Source organism: Sinocyclocheilus grahami, unplaced genomic scaffold (assembly GCF_001515645.1).
Source record: "Sinocyclocheilus grahami isolate Dianchi unplaced genomic scaffold, SAMN03320097.WGS_v1.1 scaffold52.1, whole genome shotgun sequence".
NCBI lineage: Eukaryota > Metazoa > Chordata > Actinopteri > Cypriniformes > Cyprinidae > Sinocyclocheilus > Sinocyclocheilus grahami.
The window spans coordinates 2,241,655-2,260,629 of NW_015505231.1; the positions used below are offsets into that span (position 1 = coordinate 2,241,655).

The following is an 18,975-nucleotide window of genomic DNA, read 5'->3' on the forward strand; positions in this document are numbered from 1 at the left end:
TAACTTTGGTAATCAAGTAATATTTATTTTTATTATCATCAATGTAGAAATCAGTTGCTGCCAAATGCTGTCAAATTTGATAAATCGAATGGATCCTAGCTAAATAAAAGTATAAAAAAAATCTCACCAACCTTAAACTTTTCAGCTTTTGTAAAATGCTTTGTTTGAAAGTCTGTTTGTGCTATATTAAAAATAAATGTATGATATTTTGTTACATTACATTCTAATGTGTGTCTTAAGTGTCCAAATACTTTTTGGGACCACTGCAGATCCTATACTGAGCTTTTTTAGCATTGATGAAAGAACTGCATTAGAGAAATGTGTGTTTGTGTGCATTATTCATTTCTGTGTGGTTTAAGTGATTCCACTGTCCTCTTTGACCAACCACCGTGATAAACGATTTCATCCCGACCCCAAACCTCAGCCCTGTGCCACTTCTCTATGTCTGCATGCATGCGTATGTGTATCTGAATTATTAAACAACTAAGACCACATGATGGAGCTGATGATAACAATAATGATGTTGATGATGAAGACTATGACTTAATCAAGATAACAATCAAGAGCTAATACTGCATTGATAAGGAGAATAATTATAATGCTGTCATTTATGACAATACTTCTTCCCGGGAAGGCTCTCAGTAGGAAGCTAAATGTTTATCACATGATCAAACATGCTCTCACACTATGTTTTTCGCCCTCTATCTCGGTAAGGCCTCTTTGATGTATAACTGCTGCGTGAATGCTAATATGGGCATCTTTGTGTTTTCACTTTAACCCTTCAAAGGAATCTGCTGCATTTTATTTTGATGGGAGATGCGAGCTGTACAAATTGAAATAAAAGTGGTATTTTGAAGGAAAATTAAAAAAATGTTTTCCTTCATTACCTGACTCCTAATGTTTTGGAAAACAGCATTTATTTTATCTTCCTGCATAAGGGTTAACAACAAAACCAAAGCCTTCGAAGCACATGCATGATGTTTGTATCTGTTAATATATTATTCTGTGTGTACTAGCTCTACATAATAATTGCAGTGGGCTGAATTATGAGCTGAGCATGTGCATATAATGTGCATACAGTTGGGTACAGTACAGTATGATCTATTGAATATGCTTCTGAACATTTACAAAATATACTGTCATCATGGAAATCTGAGTGAAAAGTTGAAACATTAACACAATGTCTTAGTATTTAACTTTAAGTCTATAAATTTGTGCAAAATGATCTCATGATTTGAGGTTATATAAAGTGCATCTGGAGCTTTATTGCAAGAACATCTGGCTGTCTGTACAAAGAGTCACAAGAGCAATGTTGCAACTTTACTTATACTTGATTAGTGACCTAGAAACAGTGCAAAATCATATATTCTTTATTTTTATTTTGTAATGCGTCTTCATTTTAAATACTACAACTTTGTTCATTTCAAGGTTTAAATGGGAAATACCCTCATATTTTCTATATGATGTCATACTTTTGGATCCCTCTGTATATGCATAATAAAACATAAGCTGTATGGTATAGCTGGGACGGTCGCCCACACATGTATGGTCGCCCACACATTGTTTTAATATCGAGCCTGAGAGCGTGTCTGTGTAAACCGATGTATTTTTGCATTTCATATGCTCTGTAAGGTAGCGTTTCATCCCCGCTGAGAGAAAAAGGCTGATGGGATGAGGAGGAGTATAGTGAGGGAGAGACAGAAAGATATGTGATTGAGAGAGGAATTCAATCTATTCTGATTGCATGAGGAAGCGGATGTGCGTGTGAGTGTGTGAATGTGCATGTGATGGTCTCACGCAGGCGGGGCACGATTCACAGTGTCTGTTCACGTTGCAGCAGAAAACCATTGCCATTCATGATCAGACAGCTAGAACTGTTCATAAACAGTACAGTTTTGAAAAAAAAAGAGTTTGGTTCTATATTTACAGAGCATGTTTGGATGATATGTGCTGTAGGAGCTAGGAACTAGCTGACTGTTGCAATCCAAAACACTGACTGTGTGAACGGAGTCCATATCTCTTATCCATTGATCTTTCCATCAACATGTCCCTAATACATCACTGTCTGCATTTGCCTCTCTCCTCCACCCTGCACATCCATAGATTTACATACCTCCCTCTACCCTGCTCTCTCTGTCTCTTTCCATATATTGTACAGAACAATACCCTATTCACTCAATCATACTTATGTCGCACTCTTTCCTCTTTACAGACTATATTCCTTTCATCTTTTGACTCTTCTCTTGGTAGGTCATGGAAAATGTATTATTCCTCTTTTTTTTGTTTTTACAAAACAAAACTCATAATAAACAAGCATGTAATCTGGCATATTCAAAAGTGACTACTGTGACTGGAAATTTGGGAGCTATAATTTTTGTCTTGTTACCTTTAAAAATTCTTAAATGAATAAATAATCTGATACAAGCACTACAAGAGGAGGTAGGGGAAAAAGAAGATTTGCCAAAAATAAAAATAAATTAAAAGAAAGAACGGGGCGGGGCGGGGGACATTCTTCCTAAAAGTATTTGGATACATAAATCATAAAATTAAAAAGTGTTCATAAAATGTGATAAATTGCAAAATAACACTCTCTTTGATCTGACTGGCCGTACTAACTTGTATGTAATGTGTTCTGAAAACACAATAACAACAACAACATGCCCTCCCTGCAGTATTTCTTTATATGAAAGAAATATTGCTCTGGCTGGTAGAAACTTGTTAAATTCATGTGTTTTTTGTTTGTTTGTTTGTTTTTTGGTTCAGCTAATTAGACTGAATGATAAATCCTTAATAACGCTAGGGCTCGGCAATGAACTTGGTATTGTTGCGTCTGCAACTGAGCACTATAGCTGGAGGGAATACACATAAGCCTGTGCGCTTGAACAATTTAATTCTGTATGCTTGAAAAAGGGTAGGAATTTAGGGAAACATACAGTGGGGCAAAAAAGTATTTAGTCAGCCACCAATTGTACAAGTTCTCCCACTTAAAAAGATGAGAGCGGCCTATAATTTTCATCATAGGTATACCTCAACTATGAGAGACAAAATTAGAAAAAAAAATCCAGAAAATCACATTGTAGGATTTTTAAAGAATTAATTGGTAAATTCCTCTGCAAAATAAGTATTTGGTCACCTACAAACAAGCAAGCTTTCTGGCTCTCACAGACCTGTAACAACTTCTTTAAGAGGCTCCTCTGTCCTCCACTGGTTACCTGTATTAATGGCATCTGTTTGAACTCGTTATCAGTATAAAAGACACCTGTCCACAACCTCAAACAGTCACACTCCAAACTCCACCATGGCCAAGACCAAAGAGCTGTCAAAGGACACCAGAAACAAAATTGTTTAAGAATTAATAGAAGTTTTTGCTCTTTACAATACCTACTTTTTTACCTAGACATACAGAGTTACCATTAGGGTGATTAGAGTTCCCTTTTAACAAAGTTGGAAAGTGTTTGAAGTCATTTTGCTCCTCAAAAATTTGCTTTAGGCACACATAAATATTGGGTAACTCTATCATGTTTGACTGAGCCAGAGTCAGTCAAATGACAATATAATTAATATGATGACAATCATTTAGTTAATGAGAGTGAATCAACTGAAATTATTAAGCAGAAACAATTAACTGAATCTACCTACAATTAAACAGCTTTAATTAAATGGTTAAGTCGACTCTTTTAGAAGACCACATTAGGTGAACTTAACGAGACAAGTTTTCAGTGATGTCATAAAACAAGTTTCTCAAATTAGTAAGTAAATTCAACTCCTAAGAATATAAAGTGTGAGTAGACAGTCTCCAAAAGCCTAGCAAAGAGAAATCTACTGTCAACGGCATTTTAATTGAACTATCCCCATGTCTTTCTGTATCCCACTGTTTCTCAGAAGGACTGTGTGCATTTCTGTGCTCAGGGAGTCATTCTTTCATTTTCTTCACCTCTTTATCTCTCTTTCTTTCTTTCGCTCAACTAAAATGCTATGATCTCTTGCTGGGCCAGACATTTTAAGCCCTTTCTCGCTGAGCTTTCTCTCGCTTTCCTCCCTCTGTGCATCTCTTCCACCTCTCTGGAGCACTCAAGCTATGACTTATTTATTCAACCCAGGATTTATTATGTTTGGCCATGCATTTTTAACAGTGTATTTTTTTAGGTACACGCATTTCACGGCTGAACTACATCTATGTTTGCATCTAAGAAAGGAGGACAGTGATAAAAAAAGCCATACACGTATTGCATGTAGTATTGTTTATCATAATTATTTTTAAAATTAGGATAAACAGATGCATTTCACACATCTAACTCACTGACAAACATCACTTAATGCTGGTTAGATACTTAGTGGTTAGGTTTTTTGTCATTCATGCACATTCATATTTCAGGAACATAGGGATGCACAATTAATCAAAATAAAACCAAAATGACGATATGGCTTAGAGCGATTATCAAATTGCAAAAGCCGCAATTGAATTAAATAAAAATATGTGCTGCGTGTTTCAGAGCAAAGTGCGGCACAGTGTTCTTTCACACATGAGCAGCTCATTATCTGCCAGTTTCTGCACAGTCTGTCTTAGAGCTGCTAGTCCTGTGCTAAGTGCTGTTCCAGACAAACTCGCTTTCCGCTACTGCATTGGGTTTGAGTCGCTTTAACGTGAATTTGGTAACACAATATGCCACAGCCATCTTCCCAAATTTTAATGAGAAGGACTTATCAACAAAAGAGAAGCTTTAGGAGTTCCTTGTGGTTTTCTGTTAAAATAAAAGATTTAAAAATTTGAAATTAAGGCAGCCATTAATATAAGTATTGCAATTTTAATTATTATATAACATAAAATGATTATTATTGTTATTATTTTATATCTATATTGATTAATATATTGATTAATCACAAAATGTTGGCCAAATTCTGCAGTCCTACAAACAAGCACAGCAAACCTGAAATTTGAAACTGCAACATTTTTTCAAAAAACATGTGCAGCTATTGGAACTAAATAAAAAAGTAGAAAAAAATATCACAGTTTTTTTGGTTGAGAGACAGGCAAACTCAAGCACCCCATGAGACTCAGGTATCTGTTATTACACCAGGCTAAAGACAGAAACAAAAGATGAAGTGAAGATTTCAGGTAGGAGAGATGTAAGAAATAATGAGAAACAGATGAGTCAGAGAGAGCGAGACAGAGGGTTTCCATGTTTCCACAGGCCCTGTCTCACTTCCTAAACTTTTACTAATGCTATTTTGATATGTCAAATAGTATCCAATTCAGAGCTGAAATATGAAGATGAAATATGAAATGTGTGGCTATATCACCTAATGTCAAAGCAATTTTTACAACTTTTATCTTGGGTTGGGAATCTTTGGGCATCACATTTTGAAGTCATGATGCAATCACACTTTGCACAGCTACGCATTTAAAAAGGGGCTAGTTTCCTCTTTCAACTCAATAAGAGCACTCCCTGAAAATCGCTTTCAGTCAATGCTCACTCCTCGATGACTCATCAAAATAACACCTCTTTGAAAATGTGTGAGAGTTTTTGTGTGTGTTTTAGTGTGTATGAATGCAGAGTGCAGAGAGAAATCCAGATAAATGAGTGTAGCCACTGTAATGGCCAGATCGTAAAACAACAGGATTGTAGCTTTAGATTCAATTCTTGGTTTCTGGACAAAAACAGTTATAAAAAAGCTCCCAAAAACATAAAAGTGGTTATAAAACGAGTAGAATTATAGGGAAAGAAAATAACTTTATCTTATTATGAATTAAGATGTTATTGAATAGACTAATAACGGAGATTTGTTTCTAGTTTCTTGTTGCTTCACATTTGTTTCCTGTTACTTCACAATCTGTCAAGTCCTGTATTATTAATAGGGGTATGCTACTGTAATTTGCATAACTGCATGTCATTTAGCAGGCATACCTCTATGCGACCTGTGTCTGGTTGAAAACCACGGGAGGGGTCTTCTGTAGTGACCCGGCACTGAATGGCACAGCCATTGATCTGGATCTTGTCCTGCTCGAGACCCAGCTCAGGAAGACTGCGGCCCTCACACACACGCAGCTGTGCGTGAACCAAATCCACACTAATAGAAGGAGAAAAAGAGAGAGACAGAGCCGTTATCAGCACTAACTGATGAATACACCCTGAAGTGGAGTAGAATTCATTACACAACTTAAAACAGCAATCTCACTTTTATCTGACAATCACAGCTGCATAATTAATTAGCTGATCTTCTTCCTTTTGAAATGTTTATCCATGAAAGAAGGTTGCCCACTTAGCACTCACACCAATATCAAGCAATCTGCTTTGATTCATTTTAATCCATTATGATGTAGACATATTGATTGTCAATGAGACACAGTTTCTAATAATCCAAATCAATCCTTCCTTAATTCACCTGATTAAAGTCTTTCAGACTTGATTCAGAGTTTGAAAAAAAAATCATGTAGAATTACATTAAATGAATTAAAATGGCTATTCGAAAAGCATTAATCACAAATACCTTGCTCTCAAAAAAAGGATCTAGCAAATCACTTCAAGGACTAAAGCGATCTGCTATTTTAGCTGACAGGAACTGTGCTAATTGTATAGCTAAGCTGTTTAACAAAGTTGATAAACCACATCAAATTTTATTTAGAGAGAGAGGGGAAAGACTTAAAAATTTATTTTATGTTCTTAGTTGGATGTAAAGTGTATGGTGGTTAAGAAGCTGCTTTGACATTTCTTTGAAACACAGGAGGTGTGCTAATGATCTGGCATGAAAATATCAAAAATAAGCGCAAAACTGCATGCTGTCAAGCATTTAACATACAACACCTGTATAGATCTTCTACTTGTCAACAGTAGCATAGGGTAATGTCAGCAGAAGCACATAAGCTATTCAGAGATTTTTCTATCTGTCTATCTATATATATGTAGATATATAGATAGATAGATAGATAGATAGATAGATAGATAGATAGATAGATAGATAGATAGATAGATAGATAGATAGACAGACAGACAGATAGAAATGTAGCTCTCTCTCTCTATGTATATAAGTAGCTACATTCTAGAAACAAATACAATTAGAATGAAACTGTTTTCAAACCTGTTTTCAAAGACTTTAAATAGTTTGCTCGCATTCAAATGGAATTGGCATATACATAGATATAGATATGGAAATTCCGTCTGAATGTGAGGTTGAACTATTTAAAGTCTTACGTTTGAATGCATTTTCTTCTTTGTCTATTTGCATTTTTTGCTTAATCTACAAATGAATGTTGATGACTGATTTACTATGTGTATTAATTAAGCATTAGTAGAGATCTTTTCTTTTGCGCAGAGCTGTTCTTATTCCACAGTGGTTGCAGTCTGGTCCCGGGTCAACTGAGGAATTAATGTTTGCTAATGGTCCAGGTAAACACAAAACTAGTGGACTGTAATGCAACTAGATAATGGCCTAGTTAATTGAAAGAAAATCTAAGGGTGAATATAACACACACACACACATAGTGGACATGACCTGCTATTGAACAAAGGAACTAAGGAAGTACAGTACATTAGCAATGTACATTACTGTCAGAGAATGTGAAAGGAGAAGAAGAAAACAAATGTATGTGTGAGAGCAAGTGAGAGAGAGAGAGAGAGAGAGAGAGGTAGGGCATAGTAAATATCACTATATTAGTATAAAAACTACTGATATATATTCAAAGGTCTAGTGTCGGTGTGCTTGTGTATTTTGGGAAGTGTGGATCAAAAAGCATGCATGACAAACTAGAATAGGTCAAAGTGTGAACTGGGGAATATTGACCCATACAAATATTGTCAAACTCACAAATGCTGTAGATACTCACACAGAATCAGGATGAATCTCATAACATTCTACGGAGACTGACACATACATAAACATGTACAGCAGCCCAAAAACTATTTTTATGCATATTTACAATTATATATCTCCAGACAAAGTGAATATCTTATCAGCATTTCAACACATGAATTTAAGCAACCAACTGTAAATTTAAGCAGGGCAAGAGTCCAAACCGTAGCGAAGCAGAACACCACAATAATCTTATCTAATCTTGTGGAGTACCCAGATAATAATCCTTAGTTTTCTTCTGGAGGTTGAGTACAGCCCCATAGCCCCAGCAGGTTGAGTACAGCCCCATAGCCCCAGCACATTAAACTATAATGAAAGTATTATTTTTCAGCCTGTTTCTGTTTATAGCTTTTTCTCTCATTATCCGTGCCTACCAAAAATGTGGGATGTGGATGGGATGAAAATATACTGATTATACCCACAAAAATAAATTTGAGAACAACTCTGGATGAAAGGAAATGCAATTTTGGAAACATCTTTTTTTAAACAGTGACCAGAAAATATACAGCTGTTTTTTGTCCAGAAGAATGTGAGTGAATTCACTAAATAATTTTTGCCACTGCATGCATTTCAGCTCAAAAACGTTTCCACTAATCATATGCAATCCATACTAAAATGACACTAAATTCTCTAAAAGTTGCAACTGCATTTTTCTTATTATCTATGTGTCTATTATTGTCTTATTTCGATATTTTCGTATATAGTTCAAATAATGACTGTTTACTCGGAGCAAATAGTGCCATGAAATTGGCATTCTTTTCAGGGTAAACGTTGCACTTATTACAGATTATTCAAAAGTTAGTAATATTGTAAATGAAACTATTTATATATGTTTGTGAACACTGTTGACTATGACAGCAGTAATTAATTCAGTGATAATTAGTCTCAAGTATGCCATATTACAGCGGTCAATGACATCTCTAGATCAGAACCAGTCTACAAGACTGATGCAAATTGCATTTAGCACAATTTTTGTGCATGCATGCACTGTTATTTGCTACCTGATTAATTAATTTATAATTCCTTTTGTGAAATAGATGCTAAATGCATTGTAAATAGTGCATACAAACTAAATGGAACTATCAGTGGGTGCAATTTATTTTTAGTGAATCCTTCCTTCTCTATCTTTTTGTGGTCTCTGAGCGTGTGAATCTCCAAAGCAAGTCTGAGTTCAGAGATACCTTTAATTTCAATGGCCGTAAGGCATTCCACTTTAATAGTGATTCTTACTTTTGCTTTCTTTTTAATGAGAAACAAAATCAAATAAATAACTGTGAGAGGACAAGCAGGAGGTGCTCATGAATAAAGCTGCACAGATAATGTAGAAAAGGAGTTAAAAATATTTTGCTGAATTTTGTTATAAAACTTTTAAGCAATACTTTTCTACTGAAAGCTTGAATAAACACATCTTCATTCATTTAAAAGCATTTTTTGTAGTTTGCCTTTCTTTCCTCACACACAGGTCCACAATTAATGTTTTGCCAATGGCAGGATAATTTTTTAGTCATAAATATTTGGGTCATTCTACAGAAATATCCACTTTTGGTATGGCAAGATGTCTTTAAACGTATTTCTTTTTTTAACATTTAATCTTAGACAACATTATTAGATTACTTTTTGACTTTATGAATACACATAAATGACAGCTTAATGATTTTTTGTGCATTTATTTAAAGACCATTTTTTTGTCACTGGTGTTACCTTACTTCTTTGGCAATTTTAGAGTATTTTATGAAATATTATTTCTCGTTTTTTTTTTTAGCACATGTAGTCAGAGTTGGAGAAAAATAATGATAATGCAACAAATATGAAATTATGTTTTATTTATTTTAATCAGGTTTGTTAAAAGTGTGATTGAATGATGTTAGTTCATTTGTGCAACCATGTATTTCTTATAACAATGAAAATATTTTGGGAAAAAAACTGTTACAAACAAGTAATGATGCAATCCTTTAAATCTTAACTCTCGAGTGTAGCAAAATTCAATGGATGTAAGATTATTATCATGCCATATGTGACACATTTTATTTAATGTGACAGAAAAAAAACATGGTAACACCAGTGACACAATGAATCCACCAGTGACATACATTAGACCAAAGATCCTTATTCTTCAACTATAAATATTAGATGAGACTAAATTGTTACATTTGGCATTCATTTGGCATTTAGTGAAAGCAGTTAGTAAAAGACATAAACATAAACTGATCTTCACTGGTGTTACCCATAAGGAAGGTAACACCAGTGACAATTTTCATGAAAAATGCATTTTACAAAATGTCTGCTGCAAGGTATCAAACCATACTCGTATACTCACTAAATTAAGTAGTTTAATCCATTTGTATTCAATTTTTTTTTTACAATTCCCTTACAATAAAGTAGGTCATACCATGATACCAGCAGAGGCGGACAAAGTACACAACTCCATTACTTGAGTGAAAGTACAGATACTGCTGGTCAAATATTACTCCATTACAAGTAAAAGTTGTAAAGACAGATTTCTACTTAAGTAAAAGTACAGAAGTACTTGCTTTTAAAAGTCCTTAGGTACCAAGAGTAAATTTCCTTTTTTATGTCAATGCACATATTTTTTATTGTTGTACGTAATACTTGCAATACTTCTGAAGAAACTTAGAAAACATTACACCTACTGAATAAACTGACTAGCTTGTAGTATCTTTGGAATAAAGAGCTTTTAGAACATTTAAAACCTATGGGGAAAAAATTTAACACCCTATACCCACCCCCACAAAAGCAGGATGGTAGTGATCTCACACAGCTCTGACAGTGTGCACACATCTATGTGTAGCCATTCATCCACATTTGAACAGAGTGGACAGTGAAATCCTGTAAATACAGACTGATAAAGAAGAAACAAAATCAAACCTGCTTTAAAACCCAGCAATACAATTGTAGCTTTACAACTTTACAACAGCAGCACTGCTTTAACAGCAAGACTTATTTAACATCAAAACAAAAATTTAAAAAATGCTGTCAAATCACTCTCGCTGTACTTTGATGTCACACACAGAACGGTCTGTGCAGTGCGAATGTAGCCCTACAAGAGTGATTACTGATAAACTGTCTGAAAAAAAGAAAGTCACGTTTTAGAGAAGAAAAAAATCACCCACTGACTTTCAAAGCTGCTACATAGTAACGACTTTCTACTTCGAGGACCCTGATAGAAATGTAGTGGAGTGAAAAGTACAATATTTGTCTTTCAAATGTAGTGAAGTTAAAGTCATAAGTTCCCAGAAAAAACAATACTCGTAAAGTAAAGTACAGATACTCAAAAAGTGTACTTAAGTACAATACTCAAGTAAACGTACTTAGTTACTGTCCGCCTCTGGATCCCAGTGACTTCAACTAAAAGCTTCATATGAAATCATGAGATAAATGAGAACATTTCTGATAAATGAAAGAGACAGTGGACTTAACATGGGCCTTTCTTCATAGATCTTCAGGAAACAGGAGGAAGGAAGTCAAGTGATGTTATCAATGTGGTTTGTATTTCAAAATAAATTATTTTTGTTAAATGATAACACCAGTGACACTTTCATTATATATTTTATAATATTTATTTGGCATTTTTTTATGTCATTTACATCATATATTTGGTAGTTATGACTACATTATTGTATTTTAAATGGTAGAAAAACCTGTTTTTGACCTTAAAATAAAGCATTTCCCCTCTGTACATGGCTGTGGGGACGAGCAGTTTTGTGGTGCTTGGAATTCTATATAATTAATTAAAAACAAATATTGCCACATTGATGGCTCAAGAAGGTGTAATTGTTCAAATAACATTGTTTCATTAAAATATATATATATAAAAAAACTGTTTTTCGAGTGTAATATTTCTTTAAAAGCTAGGGACAGAAAAATGGACATTTACATACAATGACCCATTTATCTCCAGACATTTAACTGTATTTTGCAATTTTATGATAATAGTAATACTAATACTATTGTCACAACACAACCGGGGAGCAAGGAACGAGGAAACAAGGAGCTCTTCAATAGCTCAGTCTTTTAATAACCCAATCACAAGGGGACCGTAGGAGACATAGGAACACATGGAAGGACATTCAGAACCGACCAACACTGAAAGGACTAGGGCTTTTAAACACAGGATAATTGGGGGAAGAACTAGACACACCTGGAATCAAATTAACACAATCAACGGGAGACAGAAACTGGGTCACAGGGAGCAAAAACACACACAGACAGGTCCATAACCCTGACAACTATTACCGACCAACACTGAAAGGACTAGGGCTTTTAAACACAGGATAATTGGGGGAAGAACTAGACACACCTGGAATCAAATTAACACAATCAACGGGAGACAGAAACTGGGTCACAGGGAGCAAAAACACACACAGACAGGTCCATAACCCTGACAACTATTACTACTACTACTACTACTAATAATAATAGTAATAATAATAATAATTATTCCCCTATGACAATTTCATTTGTAACAAACAGGACAGGGCACTGTGTCAGTGGCAGCACCATATATCAGATTAATCTATCCTTATGCTTTTTTATCTTATCTACTATTCTGCTTAGACTCGTTCTCTTGTTGTGGTTTAATGCACCAGTGAGACTGAACCTGAGTGGAACTTTTATTGTGTAAATTCAGTGTAGATTTCTGCATAATTATCCACAGATGCATAGGAATAATTTAGCAAAGCTTGTCTAGAACAACAATCCCAAAATTACAACGAGGTGAATGTCCACTCATGATGAATGCCCCAGCATGCAATTCACACACAAGAACAAAGACACAAGCAATCACTACTGGTGTCAGCAGCTACATACATTTCTGTAATGTAAATATTCGTACATGCTCTCACCTGTGATCTGCTTACAAAACACACATGCCTTTTTTTGCCTATAGGCATCACTTTATTTTCAAACTGCGAACTCATAATTAATGTCTGCCACTGCTATTGAGCCGAGACAACGAGCGAGAAGTTGAGAACATGTGAGGTGTAGAATATCTAATGTCTTACATGCCAAAAAGGAGTGAGGGAGGGGTGAGTAACTAAGAGAGAAGGTAAGATTGCGATTAATTCTCTGAGACATATGAAAGCCTGAAAAAAGCTAAAGTACAGCAAAAAAGTACACAATGAAGTCAAAATGTAATGTAATGTACTGTGATTATTTGAATGTAAAAAAAATAATCATAGTTATTGCACTACATGCATGTTATTTTAAGTCAGGATTAAAATTAAGCACTCAGTAACAGGGGTCATGGAAATTTGCAATGAGCAAATATTGCTTACTTGTCTTATTCTCAATATAGATAGCCACTCACCACAGGTCCAGGTCAAGCATGTGCTGTTCAAATCGAAGAGGTCAGAGAGGACACATGTCACTCAATACTCAATCAACGATCAGCAGGAATGTGTTAATGAGCCTTTAACGCCGGGCTGACCTTGAGCGGTCGAAGCCACATCCTTCCCACAAACAAACACACATACACACCTCTGCATACTTCTGCATATCTGACCGAAAAGGTGTACACAATATTTGCACACAGATAGAAAAGCACATACTGTATGTACTGAGGGGACAAATCCATGTTTCCTATAAGCTTACTTTTACCTCTATTTTCTAGCTCTTGTATTTCATCTGGGTTTCACCCTCAGCCTGCTGTTCACAGAAGCATTAATTATTGGCTTACCGCTTTTATCTGCCACCCCATACTCATGAGTCAGAAAACACATTCAGGAGATAATAGGATAATGATGAAAAAAAATCTCAAGTAATAAATACAACATGAAAGAGACAATGAGGCCAGCAGAGAGAGAGAGAGAGAGAGAGAGAGAGAGAGAGATAAAGAGACGAGCAGAGAGAGAGAGAGAGAGAGAGAGAGAGAGAGAGAGAGAGAAGCAGCAATAGCAAAGGACTGTTATGAGATCAAGAAAAACACAAAATACTTTTGGACAAGAAAAATCACAACTACAGATTGCTCTAGAGTTAAAGGGAAAGCAATGTTGAAACATTTTCTCCTACGCAAGTTCAGTATGTAGTAGCTACAGACATAACTACAGTGGGATCCAAAAGTCTGAAATCACACTGAAAATCTGTGATTTTGTTCAGTTCAGTGTTAATTTCGTCAACGAAGACGATGACGAAAAATATTCGTTAACGAAAATTTTTTCTGTGACTAAGACGAGATGTTGCCGAGCTAAAACTAATATCTGATGATAAAAACTGTGATTAAATATATGCCGCGTCTTCGTTAACAAGACGAGATGGGACTATAATGTTATTTGAGGACTATCGGACATTCAAAATACATCCTATAGGCTACTGTCTTATCCTTCAAAAAGTGCGTCCCTGTCATTGGATTGCAATCGAATAAGGGGCGTTTGCATATCTAGTCTCAGTATGGCAGCCACAGTGGATACCAAAATGTGAACTAGCGGTCTGAAACAATGGCCTCAGCACCCGTAGGGATAAGGTGACCAGACGTCCCATTTTTCCCGGGAGTCACAATTCGTTGTCGATTAACTAGTGAGTTAGTATAGGCGGAATCGCGCTAACAGAAGTTATCCCTCTCGCACACGCTCCACTTCTTCAGTTCTCATATACAGCGCGTGATCAGTGCTGTAGTGCTCAGTGCTCAAATACACACACAGCAGTCCAAATGTCTATTGTGTAGAGCAGGTGTGGGCAAACTTGGCCCTTCCAGGTCACTTTCCTTCAGAGTTTAGCTCCAACTCTAATCAAACACCCCTGACCAGCTAATCATTGTCTTCAAGACTACTAGAAAGCTACAGGCAGATGAGTTTTATCAGGGTTGAACCAAATCTCTGCAGGAAAGTGGCCTGGAAGGGCCAAGTTTGCCCATCACTGGTGTAGAGTATCTCACGTAAATACAGTCGGTTATGGATTAAGTGAACGTAAACAAGTGGGTGAAAACTGAACGTGTGTCAATATTACATTCATGCCTTCGGTCTTAAAGGGACAGCATTCCTAATTAAGTACCTATCCGTGTCATTAATGTTAACCAACAAAAGATGTTAAATAAATATGTTAAGTAAACCTACTGTATCTGAAAAAGTTTAATTTGTATGTCTTTCGTATTTGTCTTATTGTCTTATTCTGCCCCCCTTTTTCCTTGTACCTTTTGGAAAAAGGCTTTTTAAAAGCCAAATCTTGTTTTTTCTCAGTAAAACACATTTTGTCTTCAATTATTTTCATATTGCATATTTTTCCTATTTTAATTTTTGTTTTGAAAGTATGGTAAAAACTGGTAAAATGTACCAACAATCACATAAAAAAAATATACACTTTAAAAAAAAAAAAACAGGTAGCCCATATTAATTAGGACATTTAGGCTATCCGTCTAATAGTAGCCTACCAAAATCTTATTAACAGTAGAAGTTAAATCTTACTGTAGTCTTCAAATCTGGGTACTGTCTTACGTTTTAAAATCACAAAGAGAGTTTGGTCCCATCAGGCTAACGTGACAGTCACGACTCATACAGTTGTAAGGTTTTCTTTTTCTTTAGTTTTTACTCGCGATCTTTACAACACGCATTACATTACGTATTTCATGGCACACTCGTTTTATGCGTATTTGGCGCCACTTTTTGTTGTGGGTGTATTATTGACATGTCAAAGTCTAGACCCTGAATATAAGACGACCGCGTTTTTTCAGATGTACTTCCAAGAAAAAAAACATTGTCTTATATTCGGGTCGGTATATATATATATTATGTAACAGGCACAGGCCTGTTGCCATGTCTTCTCTGACTGAGTGTAATATTACTACACACCATCCGAGGCACCATGAGACTGTAGTGTATGGTATCTACCCAGGTGTGTGGTAGAGCAAGACAGATTTGTGGGGCAGAGGAAGCATGGCTTACCTTCTGTGTTTGCACAAACCACTTTGAGTCCTGATTGGGAAACTTTGGGTTTTAAGCTCAATCAAATTAAGGAGTATTTTCTTTTCTTCCCTTCATTTATTCTATGCATTTTTGGGGTGGTTTTTGTATGGGTTTGTAATCAATTTACATGCTTTTTCTATATGGTATGAGATTGTTATAGAATGGCATCACTGCTAATGTTAAGTTTGTCTAATATTGTAGAAGGACTCTTTATTGCTACGAGCAGTGGTATGGTTACCAATCATTGCTTGGAGTTCACAAGATGATGTTCATCCATGAACTGCATCTTTACTTCACCTTGTGGATCTCTTGGATCTCATGCACGAGGATTGTAAAGATGTAACTTTGTTTTTTTGGAGTTGCCTACATATGGAATTTATTCTTCTTGGATTGGAGTTATTCTATGTTCAAGACCATTATCGCCATCTTTACTGGACTGTATCTTGCATCAGTGGACTATATCAGATAAGGCTTTTATGTTGATTTCAACTCATGCACTGTTGTTACAACTGGCTTGATATCAGGCTGTATTTCTGTTGTTTTGTTTTTTTGTTTTGGCCCTTAGGTCTCCCAGTCCGTGAAGCCCATTTACAGCTGAGCCTCCCTACATTCGTTCAGTCTGTTTCTTTCTAACATTCTCATTTGTTTGTTTGATGGTTGGTTTATAAAAAATTGCAAAAACAATTTTTTTTTATTGGCTGACTGTCTTATGTGAATTATACCTGGTTTAGATTATATCTATGTAGTTGGCAGTTCCCTTCCTTAAAAATCAGACCTATAGCAGTCTTACACTTAATGTGGTTAAGGTTGTTATAATATATATATATATATATATATATATATATATATATATGAACAACTATAATTTTTACAAGTTTCTCCCTTTTCACTTACTGTTAAAGGGATAGTTCACCCAAAAATGAAAATTGTCATTTATTCAAGTTTTTCCAAATTCAATCCTTGATTCAAATTTTTCATGAGCTTAATTGATCTGGTCTAAAGAGAGAAGAATTAATGATTATTTTCGTTTGAAAACTACATATAAAATAGCTACCAAAATAAATGTTGGTAACTGCAGTTTGACAATGACTAAATGACTAAAAGTTGACAAAAATGCAATGACTTTTCGTCGACTAAAACTAGGAAAGATAAAGACTAAAGGTCATTGCACACTGAGTCCGAAAATTGTAAAAAAATTTATACGACCTCACGTTATGTCAATCACGTTTACACACTGCCTCCGAAATATTCGTTGGTCATAAAAAAATTTGGATCGGGTTCGATTTTTTTCTGTTTTTCGCATCCGTCGCAAGCATTTTGAGAGGTGTTTTGACAGTTCAGAGCCACCGTACAAGCGAACGCCAAAGTCCAGAATGGCAATTGTCAAGTTCATCCACTTCGTCTCACAGCACAAAGCACTGTATATAGATCCTTGCACACTGAGTTCACAGAAATTGGTGGTCTTCTTTTTAATATGTGGCTCTAGTATCGCTAGCAAAAGCATCAAACTGAGCCAGTGACATCCTGAAGTAAACTTTGAATCGCCCGGGATAATCCCGCTGCTCCTGAGGGAGAACTCTCTGTCCTTTCTATATCTCAGGATTGGATGGATCCAATATTTCCTTTCTTTTTATTTTTTTAAGAAGCGAGAGGACAACAAAATCATCCTCACTGCTTGAAGACTCCATTTAGTGCTGTTTTGCGAATTTTTTCGAAACGGATTAATTAATACGCATTGGACTCAGTGTGCAAGGTTTCTGTGCGTGCCGAATTTTTAGGATTTCGAATACGAAAAAATGCATACGAAAATTTCGGACTCAATGTGCAGAGACCTTAAGACTAAATCAAAAATGCCTGTCAAAATTAACACTGGTTCAGTTAAACCTGCAATAAACAAAAGGTTGTAGTGACATTAATATAAACAAATATGTAACGTTATAACAGTAATATTTCAGATTCTGCACTATTTTGTAGTCACTAATCAAATAAGTAAATTTGGGAAATTGATCGTCCTGCTTCAATTTATGCAGCAAATTATGTTTTTTAAATGATTATGCTGACAACATACTTTTTTTAAAATGCAAAAAAAATAAAAAAATAAAAGCATTTTCACAAATGTTATACCGGTCCCAAAAAGTGTAAACACTGTGGTTCTTGCAAACATGTTCAACATGTCAGATTCTGGCTTTACCAATGGTGTGACTTACTTTTTAATAAAGGTGTTTATTTATTTGCTCCTGTCATTCAGTGCAATCAAGAAGATATGAGACAGAAAATGGTAAAGGTCAGATAAGATGGAACATTCCCTTGATGGATGAGCCATGAATAAAATTTTCAAAAAATTAATAAATAAAAAAAGTGTTTTCTCATACAGTATTATTCATTTTTGAAAGCCACCCCTGATGTAATTTTCATCAGTCTCCTTCAGGAGCCATTCAGTAGCCAACAACCTGAAATATGTGTGTGTGAGCACGCATTAAATGTTTATTTCTTGGTTAGAGTTTTCAGTCCAGAACACACAAGACCACACTTCTCTGCGTATCTGTGTTTTTCCACTATCAATGAGGCTTTTAGGCATTTTTATTTAATGTCTTCTGAGCACAATATCTCAGATATTAAGAGGGTTTTCTTAGACATTTTAATTAACATTGTAACAAATCCAGCAAATTTGTAACAAAGCAACAAATCCACTGAGTGTGGGTTTTCACAGATAGCTTTTAAAAAAGAACTTAAACCTACTGTAAAAATCCCCCAGTAAAAAAACGATGCATAAAAAGTTGATAATTTTTGATGAATAAAAAGTAGCAGTATTTAATTTTATTAATTTTATTGTTATATTATATTTAATATTACTAAAAATAAAGAGTATTTATTTGAAATAGAAATGTCTTCAATTTAATGCTTCCTTGCTGAATAAAGGTAACCTATGAATTAAAATAAATAAAAATCTTACAGACCCTAAGCTTTTGAATGATGGTGTACTTCAAAATTGACTTTTTTTGCACACATTGCTAGTATCGAGGTGAAAAATAATCCATGCAAGTTAATTCATAGAAAAAAAACATGTTTGTCTTGGTCATCAAAATCTGACTATTTGCTTCTGCTCTGGAATGACATTCCTTCTCTGATTACTTTTCCTTAACCATGACCTCTCCAACCTTTAGTTTGCTATGAGTGAGAGATGGAGGCGCTAAAATACCCCCCCCCCCCCCCC

At 35.3% G+C, this 18,975-nt stretch overlaps 1 protein-coding gene across 1 annotated transcript in view; it reads right to left on the minus strand.

Annotated features, from left to right (window-relative positions):
* pcxb (pyruvate carboxylase b) overlaps positions 1–18,975 on the minus strand; it is a 215,090-nt gene that overhangs the window by 130,741 nt on the left and 65,374 nt on the right. The window contains exon 9 of the mRNA XM_016269466.1: positions 5,907–6,069. Coding sequence (XP_016124952.1) covers positions 5,907–6,069 — 163 coding nt within the window. The remainder of the gene's footprint in view (positions 1–5,906; positions 6,070–18,975) is intronic.